The following is a 17,595-nucleotide window of genomic DNA, read 5'->3' as shown; positions in this document are numbered from 1 at the left end:
ACCATATGGGTCCATCTCTCGCTTCTTTATCTTGTTTGTCGGACCACTTCCTATTACAAATTTCCCTTGTAAATTGAACCAGACACGCATAAGGTTGTTCATTTGTCGAAGGAACAGAAACAGGGACAGGGCAGAACAGGACAAAACTTAGCAGCAATGTCAATAGATTTTTAATCAGAAATGAGTGCTAGAGAAAATCACTTTTTGTTTGTTGCCCCCTTGTCTTGGCCCCTACCTCTCCCTCTCCTTCCCTCCCTCCCTGACTACCACTCGTTTTGCACATTGCCGTGTTCCCATTGTTTCGCGAATCTGTTGCGCTTATGTGACTACGAAATCGGTTTCAAACTAAACTTTCCATTAAAAGTATCCTTGAATAGATTCTTCCACTCAGCGAAAAGCAAGAAGTACAACTCTAAATTTGTAATTAACTGTGACTAGTTGTGAGTCTCTAATTTTAGTTAGAACTTCTTAAAATATTAACTCATTCCACGCTTGTGAATTAAAAAAACTTTCAAGTTATTATAATTTGCTCGAAAACCGAAATCCTAATAGATTGTTCACATCTCATTGACTTCCATCCAGTGCTGTGCAGGGTTATATTTGTTGTTCCATGGAATGTCTTCGAAATTATAAATCTATAATGGTATTTTCAAACTTAGGGCTAATCTTACATCTTTTAAAAACCTTCATCGAAAGCCTTTTCAATTGATTTATTGATGATATTGATAGGGCAATGAAATTAGTAATCAAGTGGATTTCTTCCTAGATCCCTGAGGTTATTAATCCAATGTCTGAGTGTTCGGATTTCCATTTTTAAGATCTATAAATGAGACTCTCGATATGAGACCATTTGGTTATTACGAATCCTCATCTGACAAATTTCCGTTCGCGTTATATTCGGGAATCTTTTTCAAGCTCAAGTTTCAAGAGATACCATTGAGTACTTGACTTGGTAAATTGCTGGTATTTAAATAAGATTTGAAATCTTTTCTTGACTTTAAAATCTTATAGAAAAGTATTGTAAATGTAAAGATGTCCTTATCTCAGTAATATTGTTGAAAAATGGGTAACTTTTTGCCAAGTGTATTTCAAAGCATTTAAACTACTATTCTTTTAGTTTGTGAAGAAAGTTGCTCATTATATTAACAAGATTAAATGCCACGCTGCCAAGAAATTGCAAAGTAAAAGTGCATTAGGTATTAAAACGAAAGAACTGAAAGTTAATTCTCTACCCCACCTGCTTTCCCCTTTCCTTGGGGACTTTCGAGCTCTAACCAATGAAATTATGTGTTTTTTTGATTGTCCTGTTACCTGAAGAAAATCATCAACTTGTATTTTCGGAGCTGATGACATTCGCAGAATGCGCGCCCATTTGTTGGGCAAGGGGAAATTGATGGGACCAATTGTTGTCAACTCGGAACCGCGAGTGCATCCTGTAATCAGATAACGCAATGGACTAATGACCACCTCACGCTTTGGGGTCTCCTTTTCCTTGGTGTCGCCGCCAATCATTTTCGTTTTATGGGCTTAGGCAATTTACGGTTTATGGTTAACAAACATTTTGTCATCGTTAAAACAATTAAGTTCGTTTTCGCTATTTGTTTACATATTTTTGTTTCTTTGGCGTGGCTGATTAGTTTTTTTTTCACTTTAATGAAAAAACACACACAAAAAAAAAAAAGAAGAAACTATTTTAATTTAAATTCAAAACCAATTGCGATTCTTGAGGATTGTTGAATTATAAATAATTTTTATCCACTTATCCATTAATGGAAAAATTACTGTGTTTCTTTTGCCCGCGAAGAGCCAAACAAGACTGAAATCTCGGCGGCAACATCCTTCGCTTTTATAGAGTCGTTCTTCGCTGCACAGCAAAGGAGTCTGAGTAGCCCGAATGAGTCCTGGCTGTGAGGCCAAGTCGAAGTCGTGTGCGTGCGTGCGAACGCAATTGCTGGCGGCGAAGATTTGCGGCATTTTGGTTCGGCGCGTGGTGAGTTTTTATTCAATTTGTTAGTGAATTTTTCCATTTGTTTTCTATCCCTCTAAGTGGGTGTGAGTGTGTGCCAGTGTGTTTATGTTTATGAAAAGGGAACTTGTTGCATTGCATGTCCTTGTTATTGATATTTTATGGCAAACATTTGATGTAAATTCTTATTTGTCTTAAGGTTGATATCATCCAATGGAAATGTCTCGAAAACTCACGCGAAATTTCCTTTTTCATTTATCCACTTAGTTAGCAAAAAGCAATCGATAAATATTTTTCATAAATCGCTCGTCTAGAGAATAATATGCTTGCCCATTCTATCACTGTCACTTTAGAGAATTGACCAACGAGCACCCAAACCCAACCACACTCACCCACCAAAGCCACTTACCCGTAATATTCTATAGGGGCTGTCACGCAGCAGGCAAACCTGTTCGGCTGGCGGTTCGGCTGGTAAAATGGCCTCCAATGGTGTATCAATATCATTGCCAATTTCCAAACGTTTTGACCCAGCACTTCGTTCAATTATCATTGAGAATATCCAATACTATTTAACCCAAAAGAAAACGCTGATCATGGACTTATATATATGCATTTGATATTTGATTGTCTCACCTTGCTATTACGATTGCTGGCACTGCCACTGTTGCTGCCACTATTACTACGTGTTTTTTGGCAACAGTTTCGGTTGGGCCTCCATTATATCCTGTTGTGAAAGACTATCGCATTGTCCATTGAAGACACCATTATAGAGTTTCGGCATATTTGATCGATCTTCTGTTATTCCTCCTCCTCCTCCTCCTGGTGCTGCTGCTGCTGCTGTTGTAATAGTAAAGGGTCGCAAATCGCGACTACACATTGTGCGGTTTAGTTGGTTAGTTGGTTGTGTCTAGTTAGCGAGATATATTTCACAATAATCTAACACTGATATATCAGCTATGCAATCAGTTTTGCCTAATTAGATATTGATTGGCTTGGCCTAAACGTTTAATGAATGCGTAAAACCGTCAGCCATGCTAATTTAGATAACTTGTCTCCATGATATGGCCAAACACACACACGCACACACACACACACACGCAGACACAGCGAATAGATAAAACTGACAACTCAGAGCTCGCCGTCACTCGATTCAATGTTTATGCAATAACAAACTGTACCAGACTAAATGCAATTGTTAAATGATTTCGACTCGAGGACTAGGGCTAGGTTAAGGCCATTATTTTGTGACACAGGACAATGTCAACGGCCTGGTTATTTGTCATTCTATTCTACGTATTAAACCACGACCCCAGGGAACTCAACACGTATACATAGGTTACTTTAAAAAAAAAAAAAAAAAAGGGAAACCTACATTAAATGCAAATGGAAATAACTAATTAACGCCTTGTTTATTTTTGGCATGCCTGTTGGCCGCTTTATGTTAGTGGAGTGTAGAAATTTGCATAACCTAAGCACACCCACACAATAACTTACTTAATTTCCTCTAGTTTCATCCTTTTTATTTGAGATTTCGAAGCGAACCAACTGCCACAAGGACTGACTTTGGAATGACCGATGGGCAATTCACTTACATTTGATTTGGCCAATGGCCACTAATGAAATTATATTGCCAGCGATCGCTATCTGGAGCGAAATCCGTAATGAAATTGCTAAAATTTTCAAAGCCCAAGTGTAATAAGGATGACATTTGCCTATGGCTTTATAATAGATTTTTGTGCTTTGATTATTACAAATTGAATGTGTGCGGAAGGGGCAGGGGTGGAGTTTTTGCTTTATAGATGGATACAATGAAATTTGACTCTGACTCTGTTTTGGCTGGCTGGCACCCTTTTTATTAGTCTGAGTGGTTTTAGTTGTACTCCCAGCGACTGGCTAAACAAATAGTTAGTTAACCTAAGCCTAAAGCAAATAAATATATATATATATATATACATATATATATTGACAATTTACCTTTATTTGTATAGTGTAACGTTAAAATTCGTTGTGGCTAAATGTATCCACACATGAATATACTCGATTCGTCTGTTATTGTTTGTTACTGTTTTTACATTTTTGTTCAATCCACTTTGAATTTGAAAAACTTAAATTTTATTTTAATTTCAATCAACACTAATGCCGTGCAGAAGGCGCAGGCACAACGACAATCACAATGGCAATAGCAGAAGTATTCAAAAATTGTTCTATATGATTTTAACAGCATTTAAGTCTGAGCGCCTCAAAGTATGCCATATGTTTTAGCGAGACGATACACGGAGACACGGACACGATGACAAGGACAATGAAGCACTTCAAATACACAATGAATGTATAAATATATATATATATATATATATAGAGTCCGCTGCAATTCGCCTTGCCTCTTGCTAACCTTTCCTGCCTGTCACACAAGGTGCACTTCTCCTTTTTATTTGTTTTTCTTGTTGTTGTTTGCCTCTAATCTATGTGTTTGTGTTTTAATTCCTCTGGAATGAATGGCAGAGGGTGGACTGCTCTTAAACGCACTAATTATAAAACTCAATTAACACTTTTGACTGATTATATAGTTTGAATAAAACTCGTCACTCTCTTCTGTCTCTCTCCCACTAGATGTTTTTGTTATTGTTTTTTTCCTGGTTTTCTTTTTTGGCTGCGTACCGACAGCTTTGCTGGCTGAACTCCAACTAAATGTGGCAGCAGCCCTTTTGGAATAAAGCCCTGTGTAATAGTTCTGTCCTATTCGTCTAGCATGTGGAGAGGGGTGAAGAGGCGAAGGGAAGTGGTTTCTGGACCTGATAACAAGTTCGTTGGCAGCCTTTCGTCACTTTGTCACCCGGCTAGTCTGGAATTCTCGACGACGCATTTGTTACTATTTGCTCTCCTTCCCTTCTCTCCCTTATGGCTATTTGTATTTGGTTTTGTTACTTTTTTTTGCCTCCCCCCCCACTCTTTTCGTAATTAAAACATCGTTCCTTCTTTTGCCAATACATATGCATTAGATAGATATTGTATAAAGCCATAAACGTTCATGTATGAATGGAATGGATAATTGTCATTTGCATATATGGTGAAATTATACTGCAAAACTTATTTCTAGATTGTTAACAAATGTATTCAACAACTGTAACAATTTCATTTTTTTCCCCCATCAATGTTTGTAATCCATTAAAATATAATTCATTTTAAATCGGATGTCTCAAGGCTTAGAAAAAACTTCATTAAATGAGAATACTAGCTCCGTTTTCCAAAGAACTGTGAGTTTTTGTTCTAAACTCTTCACTTTATGCCTTTTTGTGTTGCTCACAGCAGTCTTACTATTGATCACCGATCCTTAGCACTGCCACGCCTTTAACCGACTTAGAAATATTTTAAATAGGTTTTAGCTTATATGTATCTTTTTTTATCTTACTAACCTGAGGTTGTATCTAAATCGCTATTGATTGTTTTTCGAACTCGATTAAAAAGAAGACAACTTCTAGACGTTGTTGAGAATATTTCTAAAAACTTCGGTTTCGAACTTTAGATTAAATTGTTCTGCGCATCGTTTTATTAAGTTAGCCTGTGTAATATGATTTTTTTTACATGTGTCACTTATTGACTATTTTAAAGGTATGCTAAGACTAAAGAAAAACTGAATATGTAATTGAGACTCTCAGGATGAGTCATTCTAAAGCCTTCTTTGAATTTAAAAGAGTCGATGGAATTACCCTAGTAGATTAAAAAATTAGTGACTTGTTAGGTTTTTCCAATTTTTTTAAGGGTTGCTTGATACTGGGAAAGTTATTCATAGCATACTATGAAAAAAAGGGTAAGGACCATACACTTGACATTAGCTTGAATGGCATTAGCTTTAAAGGGGAGTTGCATTTCTTTTTAGCCCAGTTAGTTCTTATGTATATGTAGTTATCGGTTGTGTGTATCTGTGTTGCACCCCTTTTTTTTCAAACGTCCAGGAAGCTAATAAGTAATTGCACTTAATATTTAATAACTGGGTTAGTGACGACTGGCAATAAGCATGATAATTTATTTCACAACACTTAAAACAAACAAAACGAAATAAACACACACAACTCAACGGAGGAAGCCAATAAAAGGGTGACGGTGGGCGGAGGATGGCGCGGAGGGAGGGCTCAGTCCAATGGCACGGACATTAGTTTGCCTGGTAAATTGGACATGAAAAAAATCAAACCCACAACAATGATCACAATTAGAGCTGTCCATAGAACGTATTTGCGTATGACCGGCCAAAGGATGTGCTTGAAGGATTTGAAAGGATGCGTCAACGGATTGAATGCTGTATCAGGCCGACTGTGGAATAAACGGATTAAATTGGTAAACAAGGCTGCCACATTTATTATGAGGTCTTAACTAACTAAGGCTTTTCCAAAGCCAAGGGCGGATCATGTCCCAGACCAGCGGGTGAATTCGATGCTTCCACCTCAGTGCAGATCTCGATGTCCAATTGGCATTTGCCCTTTAAGAAAAAGCCGAATCAGAAATGTGGATAAATGGGGAGACACTTTTGCTGGCTTACATTCATGGGGCTAAGGGGCAAACCGGGCTGCGGTTGTGTACGACTCCTCAATGGAAACCAGCCATTGATGGCTTTCTGTGTGAAGAGATTCAAACGTTTGCGCTTAATTGGATATGCCCTGCATTGCCTCTCTGTGGCATATGGCATTGGCATATTGGATAAATTCAGTTCCAAGGCCCCCAAAAAATCATCTTTGCTCATTACATCCTTATCCCAAACTTGCAAGTAGATAACGGGTGGCCTTTTGATTTCAAACTCTTCCAGTCCGCTCTTTCGACTTATTACCATCTAATTAATTTATATAGGTACATAAATATGATGGATATTTTGATATTATTTTACAATGGCAATTAGTCAGAGCCAAAGGCAAAAAGTAAAGGCCAAGGTCCAGCAGCATTGGATTGACCTTCTGGGGAACCTTCAAACTTACCATATCCTCGTTTGCGGAATATTTCATGGGGAATATCATGCGCCAATTAAAAGCCGCATCGCCGGCAAATGAGCGGTAATGGATATCGGTTGATTGCTGCCTTTGCGCATCCTGGCACCAGCTGCACATGGTGGGAAAAGGAGGACCAATGTAAATTTCTGTGTGTTTTTGGGTTACGTTTTTTCTAATTGCATATCGTTTACACGATTTTATCTTTCTTTCTCTCTCTCTCTCGCTCTCTCTTTCTCTCTGTGCTGCTTACCCAATTACATAAATGTCGCTCATTAATTTGCCAAAAACATTTCTATCGCCAAACTGTATTCCGCTTAGATTTTTGACCACAACCCGCACCTCGTAACCAATTGGAGGTATGGGGGTAATATCAACAGGCTGTGGCATATACATGTTGGCCTCATACAATTCAATCCATAGCTGAAGTTTACCCTGCTCCAAATTGGGATGCTCATCGCGGTATAGCGAACGAGTCTCAACATGCTCGGGCACTAGACTGTAGCCAAATGATGGTAGTTTATCGAGATTTTTCAATACAGTCAAGCTGAGACGTTCTTGCAGTTCCTCACCTACGAAAAGAGGAACATGAAAGGGAAACTGAAGCAAGAGAAACAGGAGGAGAATAAGAGGCCACTCACTCACTCTTGCATATTACTGTCTCGTCGCCAAAGAGCGTGCCATCTACTTCAATCACTTTACCATAATAGTAGGGAGCCTGAATGCCCCTTTGTTGACATAGTTCCAATAATATTTCCGATGGCAATCGTATATCATGCCATAGGTTATAGCCCTGCCTGCTAAACTCATGGGCAATGCCCACAGTTGCCCGATGTTTCGAACGCCAACGATCCTCTAAATCGATGCGAGTATGACCAATGACATCGTCTCTCAATTTGTCGTGATCATAGACAATTAACTGTAGCATATGATCCCCGGGAAGAGTGGCCTCCATTTCAAAATATCTACCAAATATGGGATTACTTTGATTGGCGATATAGTTGGCACTATCCGACATGGTTTTGGCGCCCAGCGTCAGTCTGACAAAGCAGTCAGAATTTTTATTTCTGTCACGTGGCCTCAGCTGTAAGCCCTGAACCACATAAACCCTAACCATTATTTTCACAGCTTCGTCTAGCGATTTGACCATTGCCTGATAACGTGGACTTAATGTGGTTGGCAGTAGTCGTAACATATCAGCACCGTCCCCGGCTCCGTCACCGGCTCCGTCACCGCCTCCGGCTCCGCCACCGCCTCCGTCACCGCCTCCGTCACCGCCTCCGTCACCGCCAATCCTATTATTGGTTGTTGCAATTTTACATGGGGTGAGTTTAATATGCAACTTCAATGTGGCATAGATGTTTTCTTTTTGTGGGCCCGATAGCTTCTTCATCTTCAAACCATGGGTCAAATGAACAGGAACTGCCCAATCTACAAGATAACTGAATTGAGGCTGCTTCTCCAGCTCATTGGGGAAGATAATCAGACGATGCTTATATTGATAGAATCTCTCTGATGAATCGACATACATGGAGTTATAGAACTTGGTCCACCACGTGAACTGGCTATCATCAATTAGCTCGTGATCCTGAGCTAAATCATCCTCGAATCGAAGAGCACGTCGATTGGCATAGGCAGCAGGACGAAAGCCAAGAGCAAACAGAAAGCGCATCCAGCAGTTTTTACCCTTGGTAGGTGATGCATCTTCTTCATTCTCATTCGCCTCGTCTGCTTCAGTAGAATCATCATCGTCGTCTTCGTTGCTGTCTGAATCCAAACTTAAAGTGGTTGTCGAGTCAATTGAATCTCGATCTACATCTTCATTTTTATTATCATCATCGTTATCGTCTTCGTCCTTTATCTCATTTTTTCGTACACACTTTGTGATCTTGTTCTTAAGTAGAAAACTGGTTAAATTTGGTATTAAAGCAATTCCCACAGTGGATTCATGACCAAAGCCAGAGAGTAGAACATCAGCTGCTATCATGGCTGGCCAGTATTCCTGCTGATCGGGTAAACTCTGCAAATTGAGAATAAGGATCAGCATCGCATAAAGCAATCACGATGAAGGGAAGGAACCGCACATTACCCACCACAACACCAGAAGCATAGGACACAAGGAAATTTATGCTGTTTTTTGTGGTTGCCCCAGATAGACCACTCATCAGGACGAGATCACCCATCATGACCTTTGCACGCCGCTTGTTAGCCGAACCCAAACTCGATTTACCATAGCTACGAAGTCCCACGAAAATGACCTCCAGCCTAAAATTGAAGCGACATTCATATGCATGGGTAAATCAAGATTGGTTTGGACTTACGCAAAGTATAGCATATTGGGTCGTATAGCTGCTGGTATGCCAGTGGCTAAAGTAACATCCTTTTCCTCAGGCTTTTGATCAACAAGCTCAATCAATTCGACAGACATTAGAACTTCGGCCCATACGATACCTTTTCGGGCCACCGGCAGCCATTTGAGAGGCGGCGGTGTGATATGTTTCAATCGCTGAAACTTTTGTAAGGGACTTCGTGACCAGCAGAGGCCAGCATCAGCGCTCTCCCGTTGCGTATTCTTGGCAAGATCCTCGGCACTAATCACACTTGCCGTGATATAACCCTTCGCCACATGATCATCGTTCGATGTGCGCTCTGTATTGCGATACTCTAGCGAGAACATGGGCGGATTCTGCAAATACCAAACAATGCTGCCCGGCAAAGTCAATCCCTTGAGAGTGATCACTGCATTCCAAATGGGCGAATGTGTGCCCGGCGATGTATACGTTTCGGCAAGCTGCTCTCCAAAGAGTGTTCTCAAATATCCATCACAGAAATTGCTCTGGTCGGCAGTTGGCCGAACTTTGGCCTGATGCACATAGACATGACAACGTAATCGAGTTTGCCGCACCTTTGGTTGCCAGGCCATGGGCTCCTCTTTTATCAATGACCATTCGGATGCTATGCTGGACAAGAACTCTTTGCGCTCCCGCTCAATAACAATCGATATACAGCCGAGTATAATGGCTGCGTTGCAGCCACAATTCGTACAAGTGTGATTACAGGAAACACTCCTGAATACGAAACTCTTGACCTTCCAGCATTGACTGCTGGCCAAAGGATTCTGCTTCTTGGGATGGGGCTTTAGAAAATGCTTGGCATTGAGACGACAGACACCAACTTCCTTGCCGCCAGTACTTAGGGTCAGAATGAGTTCGGGCCATTCATCTTGGACACGCAGCATATTGATTAGCGAATTGATCTCGCCAATTAAACGTTGCAATTCTAGCAAAACATCCGACACCGACTCATCCAAGTGACGCTCTCGGAAGCAACAACGAAGCGCGTGTATGAGTTCGCGTAGTTCCTGCGGCAATTTGGTGAAATAGTTCAGAAGATAAAGTTGCCGATTGATGTCCCAGGTGGTACGTTGGCTATCCTCATCGATTTCAAAACGATTAGAACTTATGCCCTCTTTGATTTTATTCAATACATCCGTTATAATCGACTTGAGACACTTGGCCTGGCTTTCATACTGATGTGTGTACTTTAGTTGAAACACTTTGAATGTTTCCAGCTCAGCACTCTGAGAGAAAAAGCATTGTTGAATTCGGCTGACAGGTTTTGAGTTAACTTACCATCTGATTAACCAGATCAATCATAAAATAATCGCCATCATATTTAGAACGATGATCGGGCAATCGAATGCGAAATAAGCAAGACGGATAGGGAGCCTCTTGACGAAAGTATTTCGTAAGAATCGTGTTGTGAAATTTACCCAACGGCGTCTTCAATTGGCCCTCAACGAAGTTTGAGGTATGCTCAGCAAGGCTAACAGATAATTTATAAGTATTGGCATTGGTGTGAATGTGATCGCCCATGAGGGGTAGAAACTCTATCAAAAAGATGTCATCCCGCCAATAACGTGACTCATCGAGACCGGCTATACTCTTGGTAATCAAAACATGAGAAGGTTGCTCCTCAGCCATAAATTCGGAACGTAAATCCATTAGCAGACGTCCAATATAGTTTAAAGGGTTTACAGGATCATAGAAATGCAAATAGGTGGGACCCAAAGAAGGTTTAGCTAGACGAAAAGTTGACTTGAAATACACTCTCTCCCTCTCTGTCTCTTACACTTACTATTAAAAGCAATCTCCTCGAAGGATATTTCATATTCGGCAACACATTTCCATTGCATGTGCTCGTGGGCAAAGATTAGAATGAGAAAACGTTGCGACACTGAGGGATACATCCAGGCGAAGGTTAGCTCATGATTCCATATCGGTGTCGTTGTTTGCTTAGCCACTTGTGTTTTGCCCTTGAAAGGATGGAATCTATACTTTAAAAACGAAGAACAAGTCAATGCAAAAATGATATATATACATTGAAGCCAGCGAACGATACTTGGATCATGTAGTTACCCTTCTTCCTAAAGTATCCCCGATAGAGGCCAATAAAGTAACGTATATTACTTGGCACTAAGCGACTCGAATGCTGCAGCAAATTGCTGTGTGTGGATAAACAATTGAAATCATTCAAAGATCATAAATCGACCTTCAGTACTCACCTCTCGATATCATCATAGTTTGGTTCGGTTAGAGGTTTTTTCAGGTTTTCTGTATCGTCCGTTTTGAAGGCAGTTAGAAAGACATTCTGTTGTGATATGATGGCCAAATCGATTTGCAAATGCCCATGCGATTCCAATAAACTAACAGCTTCACCTTTCACCCCAATTGGTGTCTCCAGGCGACCCCATTTTTTGAAATAACTATGATACGGTTGATTCCAAACACTATGCAAATCAATCAATAGCTCACCCACAATCAGATTCTTTTTGTAAGTCATTGATTTTTTCAATTCGAAGAGTATGGTGAGACGTAATAACTCCGTCAGAGTGCAATGGAACTCAAAGACAAAGTACTTCCAGGAATGATTCGAATAACTAAATGAGCAAACGAGCTTGTTAGTTAGTTACTTACCTCATTGAAGAAAGGATTTTCGCTATTGGTAAAGGTTTTCGTACTCTTGGTCATCTTATCCATACTAACTTTCACATACAATTCACCCGAAGGCACGCCCACATTGGACGCCTTGTGCACTGTGATACAGACGAGAAACTCTTGTGGCGCTCCGGAAAAACAATTTTCCATTTTCAAATAATAATAAAAGTAATTTTATTTGCTTGATCAAATTTCAAATTCAAATTGATTGAAAAGTAACAGTCGTTTGTTCAAAAGAAAGTTATGAAAAGCTTCAACAAAGGGTTGCGATACTCGATAAGCTAAGCTCCCCACCAGCAGCCAAGCTACAAGTTGTTTGTAACAGAGAAGCTTTCAGCCAGCTCCAAAACTTGTCTAGGTATTAGTGAAGCGGCAGCGTCTCTATCTCTCTCTCCGCGTGTGAGGGCTTGCTTTCCAGCTCAGCTCAGCTCAGTTTCTGTTTTCAGTTCGTAAGCACGGGCCCAAGCAAGAAGTCGTTAGGTCGCCAGTCGTCAGTTATCAGTCGCCATTCGTAGCCATCGGTAGTTCGGTAGTCGCAGTCGCAGTCGAAGTCGCAGTAGCATCTCGTTGAGCGTTACGGTAAAGTTTTGCTACACATCCACACAAACACAAGTTTAGCTGCTGAGGCTGCTGCTGAGATTCTGTGTTAGAGAATTGAAGAATTTGAGTCCATTGCATGGCGGTGCCTGGATAGTGTGTGCCTATCTCTCTTTTTCTCTCTCTCTCTCTCTATCTCGCTAAGCCTGGGGAGCCTAAAACACACGCATACACAGAGTCTTGTATCCGCACCCACACACACAGAACACATTTAAAATTTCTCTCAGCTCCCAGCTCTCGGTGCGTCTCTATGTATCTCGTTTTATCTGCCTTTTTTTTTGCTCTGTGTGAGAGTGTTTGGTGTGTGTCTGTGTGCGTGTGTGTCTTTTGATTTTGTGTATAATTTTTTGTTGTTTTTTTCCATGTTCCTTTTTTTTTGCGCGCGCTCAATCAAAACAGTGTTCCAATTATTTACAATTTTATACATTTTTCAATACATTTTCCAAGCAAGCACCAAAAACGACCAAAAAACGCAAACGAAACCCAAAAACGAAGCAAACACACACATAAAACAAAAAACAAAAACAACGAAAAAATTGTCTTATATTCCCCAAAATCATTGCAGTTGATTTATTGACGAAGCAGCAAGGACGAATTCCCGTAATCCCGTGTGCTCCTAAATTATTAATAAGCCCTCATCGTGCTCGCTCACTGGCAAATAACAAACAACAACAAAAAAGCATCAAAAAGCAGCAACAACAACGACAACAGAACCAACATCAACAATATAAAACGTGCCAATATTTTACAGGTAAGTTAAACTTTTAGTTTTCCTTTTTTTTATGTGTGTGTCTGTGTGTGTGTGTGTGTGTGTGTGTGTTTTGTGCGCATAAATCAAAAGGCCAGGGGATGCCCTCTGCTCTTCTGTGCTCCCAGTGCTTCCTTTTTTTTCCCCCACCACTAGCCCACCAACGCCCATGCCCTTTGGGAGGGGGAGAAGGGGTGTTTTGTAGTGCTTTCCATCCAACCCACCAACCATCCATCCATCCATCCAATTCAATCTTCACCCCCTTCTCCTGCAGCTTCTTCTGGGTACCACGCACTTGCTTCTTCTTTTTTTTTTGCGTCGTTGCCTCCTTTTGGGCTGATTGCTGATGCTCTCTCCCTTTTGTGTGTGTGTGTGTGTGTGTCCGTGTGTGAGTGTGTTTTGCTCCTTGTTGTACCGTTGCTTTTGTGGCTGGCCATGGGCATCTGTGCCACTTTTTCATTATGCGCGGCATTTCTTTATGTTTATCACATATTTCTACCTTGTATTTGGCTTTTTTTTCTCTCTCCCCCCTCCTTCTCACTCGTTCTTCTTTTTTTCTCCTTTTTCCATTTTTTTCAACTCTCCGCTTGACTCTTGCCTGCAGTCAGTGAAAGGTTCGCCAAAATACTTCCGCAGCCCATTTGCAGTTCTCTTTTCATTATACCCTTACCTGCTGATGGGTTGTGCACACTTGGGCCAAAGGCTTGTCCCTAACCATGCTTATTCTTAGTATAGATACTTAAATTTTCATCAAGCATAAAGAAGCTAAACTATTTGAATTTGGAAATATCTTTGTAAAAACATCCAACAGGTTCCGAAAATGTTTAAAAAATGCTTTATAAATGTTTCTCTATACATATTCATAAACTTAAAGTTCTAATTTACATTAGTGCATAGTCATACGATATAAACGTTTGTTACTCATTGACAATTAAGTCAAGTTATATCAACACTATGGAGAAATTGAACTGAAATGGCTATTATAGTGGCTATATCTTTCTATATTGGGGTATACGATGTGCGGAGTTCTACAATTCATTTTGCTTTTGGTCTTGCTATTCTTTGGTCTTTTTTGTTATTGTTGTTGTTTCTCGTGTGCAATTTCTTTTTCTGTTCCGCCACCATTCGCTTTTTTGATCTTGAAAACATGCTGACTTGTCTCGGTTCCCCCCCAACTTTACCGACTTGCCCCCTCTCCTCTTTAGGCATTGTTTCTGCTTAGCAACCTGTCCGCTGCTGCTGCTGCTGCTGCTGCTACTGCCGAACAAGTTTATCAGGAAAACCAATAAGAAGCAAGAAGAATTGTTTATTGCGAGAGACCCCACAAATCTTGTATTTTTATTGGTATGAGGGAGGTGTGGAGGGGGGAGTTGGGAGAGAGGGAAATTGAGGCTAAGTCTGAATTCAGTTTCATGTCTTTTGTTCTTTGTAAAATAAAAATCACTTTTGATTTTCAATTAATTGGTTCTTAATCAACACAAAAAACACTAATTATCTTGGTACTCAATACGGAAATGTGATAAACTAAAAAGAAAAAGAAAATAACAAGTCATTACGTGAGTTTGCCTTTTTTTGTATCAATGTTCCATAAAGAAATATTTGAAGAATCTGTTTCGATAAATGAATTGTGCAACCAAAATTTATTTCTTAATTTGTTTCTTCATTTTCTAAAACATCTTTCAAACATTTAATACTTAAATCTAACAAAAAAATGTTCAATGAATCATTCTTTGTTAATAGAATAAGTGATAAATATGAAAATTCTTAAGATTTTATATATAAGATGACTTTAAATTTTATTTAAAGATTCACAAACTTACTTAATACTCATTTGTAGCTATTATTAATTGTTTTTCAACTAAATCATAATTGTTTTGCGGTTCTTCGTTCTTATCTTATGACTTGGTGTTAAGTTAAAAATAGTTTACATTTCACGCTCTTGAGTCGTTTATTCGTAGACGATTTGGTATTATTTTGTTTAAAGTGCTTAAAAACTGTTAAGATTTAGTTGAATAGTTTTGTGTTAGCATCCACCCGATTCGGCCGACACATGAAAACTTCAATTTCCAAGGCAACAAAGTAATTTATGCTATGAACAAACGATAAGGAAATGAAATTATAACTTTTTGCCAACTATTTGCTGCTGAAAGTGTCGACAGTAAATGTGATGGCTCTAACTGACTAGCTGGTTGGCATTTTAGCCCTTACACACATATGTACATACGTGACAAACCAATTGGAAACAGTTTAATTTTTCGCACAAACGCCCCAAAGAGAGGGGGAAAACCACTTGACTTAAAGGGCTTTTATGGTGGGGCAAACTTTTCTTTTCCCACAGTGGCAATAGAAGCAAATATTTAGCACAAAATGCACACAAAATACAAAATGGCCAAAAGCAGTAGCCAAACTGAAGTAATAACTCAATTACCAAATATCCGCAACCAACAAAACCAAAAAATATGTTGCAAAGAACTGTGAATTGACTCCAAGTTTGGCCAAAAAGGAATCCATCAAGCATGAAGAAGTAAGCAACTCCCTTAACAAAATGTGCAACATAATTCAATTAGTGCAAAAAAAAGGCAACAAACTCACACAGACACAAAGAAGTTTTGTTGAAACATCCGTTGCTGCCAAGGAGAACGCATCAGCGAGCATGAAATCATTTAAAGGCCAATAAAATAAATACAAAGATATATATACATATAAATCAAATGACCCAAATTTGAAGGCAAAATGGATTTTGTTTTATGTCGCTGCAAATTTGAGTTTTTGTTTTTGCTCTCAGTGGGCCTAAACTTGACCGCGGTCAACACAATGCGACTGACGAGGGAGGACGTGGAGGAGGAGGAGGTGGCTTTTGTATGACATTCAAGGTGAACGGGTGGCCGTATCTATAAAATGTATCTCTCATATATTGGCCATCCAATCCGCTCGGGTTACTCCATGTTGCGCATGCGTTGCCTTGCATATTTTATGGTAATTCGAACTTGGTCCAGTCCAGACTTGGACTCGGAGTTGGACTTTTATTTAGGACCGCCCTCACCAGTCAGTCATTCCGATTCATGTGTTAGTTCCTTGTTTTCCCACAGGCTGGCTTGGATTACATGACTTTCTTGGTGTCTGGTTTGTAGTTCAAATTACAGCCGCTGGTTCTCAAGTTCAGTGCTCTTGGTCTTGGTCGTCTTGTTAATAGCAATTAAAATCAACTTGTCCAATTATCTACATATTTCTACTCTCTATGAATTTCTTCTGTCCTTCGGACCAAACATTTGCTTTATACATTTCATTAAGTCCCCCCTTTGGTCGGCTCTCAAATGTCTTTCAAACGGAAATGGAGTGAAGACCGAGTTGTTGGCTTTTGATTTGCAGTTAAGCTGGTCAACTGGACAACGAACGGAAAGCCAGATGAACATATGGACAACAGACAGATGGTGCAGAGGGGAGACTGTTCATCCGCCTTGGGCTTTCAATATCCACATGATACTTAATCGTTTGAAGCAAACCAAACCGAACTACAACTACTGATGACTGACTTCCATTCCAATCGTATCGATTCTCTACTGCAGTTTGTCATTGTCTAAACTAAATCCCTAGCTGGCCATTTTGTGTGAATGTCTTTTTCCCATTCCACTCCATTGATTTAACTTAATTAAAAAATCTCTCAAAAGTCGCTCTGCGTCTCTCTCTCTCTCACTTGATAATCGTTCCAAATTGTTTCAGTTTTAGCTATGTAAGTTAGAAATTATTGATATAAAAAAAGTGTGAGAATTTAAACTAACAATAAGATTACGAATTTTTCACAATAACTTAAAACCCTCTTGCCCAGAGGGGTCTTAATCCTTTATCTACTGAGACTCTATTTCTCCCTCTTTTAAACGTGTTAAGGGCTTAGAAAGAACAAAAGATAGAAACTAAATAAGAGAAGACTAAAAGTAGTTAATTCCCAGACATAAAAGAACATCTTGTCCATACGACTCGTTCGTTTTATGGAGCATAGATTTTGATTACCTCTTAACCCCCTGACATACTGGCACAGACGGCATCATCAGTCCAGTTTTTCCAATGGACCATTTCATCATTTATGCCCAGCAGGTGCGCCCACCTAATCTCCGCCACTCCTCTCTCTCTCTCTCTCTCTCTCTCTCTATGCTCTCTCACATATGATTAATGATTCAAATGACTAAAAAAAACTGAACGCATTGTGTTCAGGAAGCCCATCGAAATGGGCAGTAAAAACATATTTACTTTCGCAAGCCATGAAAATCAACCCAGACACAAATAGCTAAATAAAACCGAGGGACTGCGGGGAGGAGG

The 17,595-nt window shown here is 39.8% G+C and overlaps 4 protein-coding genes across 4 annotated transcripts in view; 2 read left to right on the top strand and 2 right to left on the bottom strand.

Moving 5' to 3' along the window:
• The window catches only part of TrpA1 (Transient receptor potential cation channel A1), a 12,014-nt gene extending 8,043 nt beyond the window's left edge, over positions 1 to 3,971 (bottom strand). Inside the window, 4 exon segments of the mRNA XM_068293159.1 lie at positions 2,376 to 2,531; positions 2,600 to 2,656; positions 2,658 to 2,835; positions 3,941 to 3,971. Of these exon segments, the coding sequence (XP_068149260.1) occupies positions 2,376 to 2,531; positions 2,600 to 2,656; positions 2,658 to 2,747 (303 nt within the window). The 5' untranslated portion in view covers positions 2,748 to 2,835; positions 3,941 to 3,971.
• The window catches only part of Mcm7 (minichromosome maintenance 7), a 24,678-nt gene extending 11,456 nt beyond the window's left edge, over positions 1 to 13,222 (top strand). Inside the window, exon 5 of the mRNA XM_068293157.1 lies at positions 13,099 to 13,222. The gene's annotated coding sequence lies outside the window, so the exon portion shown is untranslated. The remainder of the gene's footprint in view (positions 1 to 13,098) is intronic.
• Positions 6,097 to 12,086, bottom strand: mfr (misfire). The gene is made up of 14 exons (XM_068292768.1): positions 11,916 to 12,086; positions 11,504 to 11,856; positions 11,320 to 11,443; positions 11,077 to 11,254; positions 10,572 to 11,020; positions 9,261 to 10,519; positions 9,033 to 9,204; positions 8,260 to 8,959; positions 7,585 to 8,175; positions 7,193 to 7,511; positions 6,931 to 7,051; positions 6,501 to 6,788; positions 6,340 to 6,440; positions 6,097 to 6,274 (listed from the first exon to the last, which is right to left on the bottom strand). The coding sequence occupies exons 1-14, from the start codon at positions 12,084 to 12,086 to the stop codon at positions 6,097 to 6,099; spliced, it is 5,004 nt and encodes a 1,667-aa protein (XP_068148869.1).
• The window catches only part of Tsp66E (Tetraspanin 66E), a 21,665-nt gene continuing 17,213 nt past the window's right edge, over positions 13,144 to 17,595 (top strand). The window contains exon 1 of the mRNA XM_068293158.1: positions 13,144 to 13,284. The gene's annotated coding sequence lies outside the window, so the exon portion shown is untranslated. The remainder of the gene's footprint in view (positions 13,285 to 17,595) is intronic.

The sequence above is a fragment of the Drosophila tropicalis genome, unplaced genomic scaffold, assembly GCF_018151085.1.
Source record: "Drosophila tropicalis isolate 14030-0801.00 unplaced genomic scaffold, ASM1815108v1 contig_694, whole genome shotgun sequence".
Lineage (NCBI taxonomy): Eukaryota > Metazoa > Arthropoda > Insecta > Diptera > Drosophilidae > Drosophila > Drosophila tropicalis.
Note: the sequence above shows the minus strand (reverse complement) of the source record. Positions and strands in the feature narration are given on the sequence as shown.

Coding starts and splice junctions, on each gene's coding strand:
- mfr (XM_068292768.1), bottom strand. CDS start 12,086: ATGGAAAATTGTTTTTCCGGAGCGCCACAAGAGTTTCTCGTCTGTATC. Junction 8,176..8,259: donor GCATATTAAACTCACCCCAT/GTAAAATTGCAA, acceptor GCGGAGCCGGAG/GCGGTGACGGAGCCGGTGAC. Junction 7,052..7,192: donor AGCGACATTTATGTAATTGG/GTAAGCAGCACA, acceptor CACCATGTGCAG/CTGGTGCCAGGATGCGCAAA.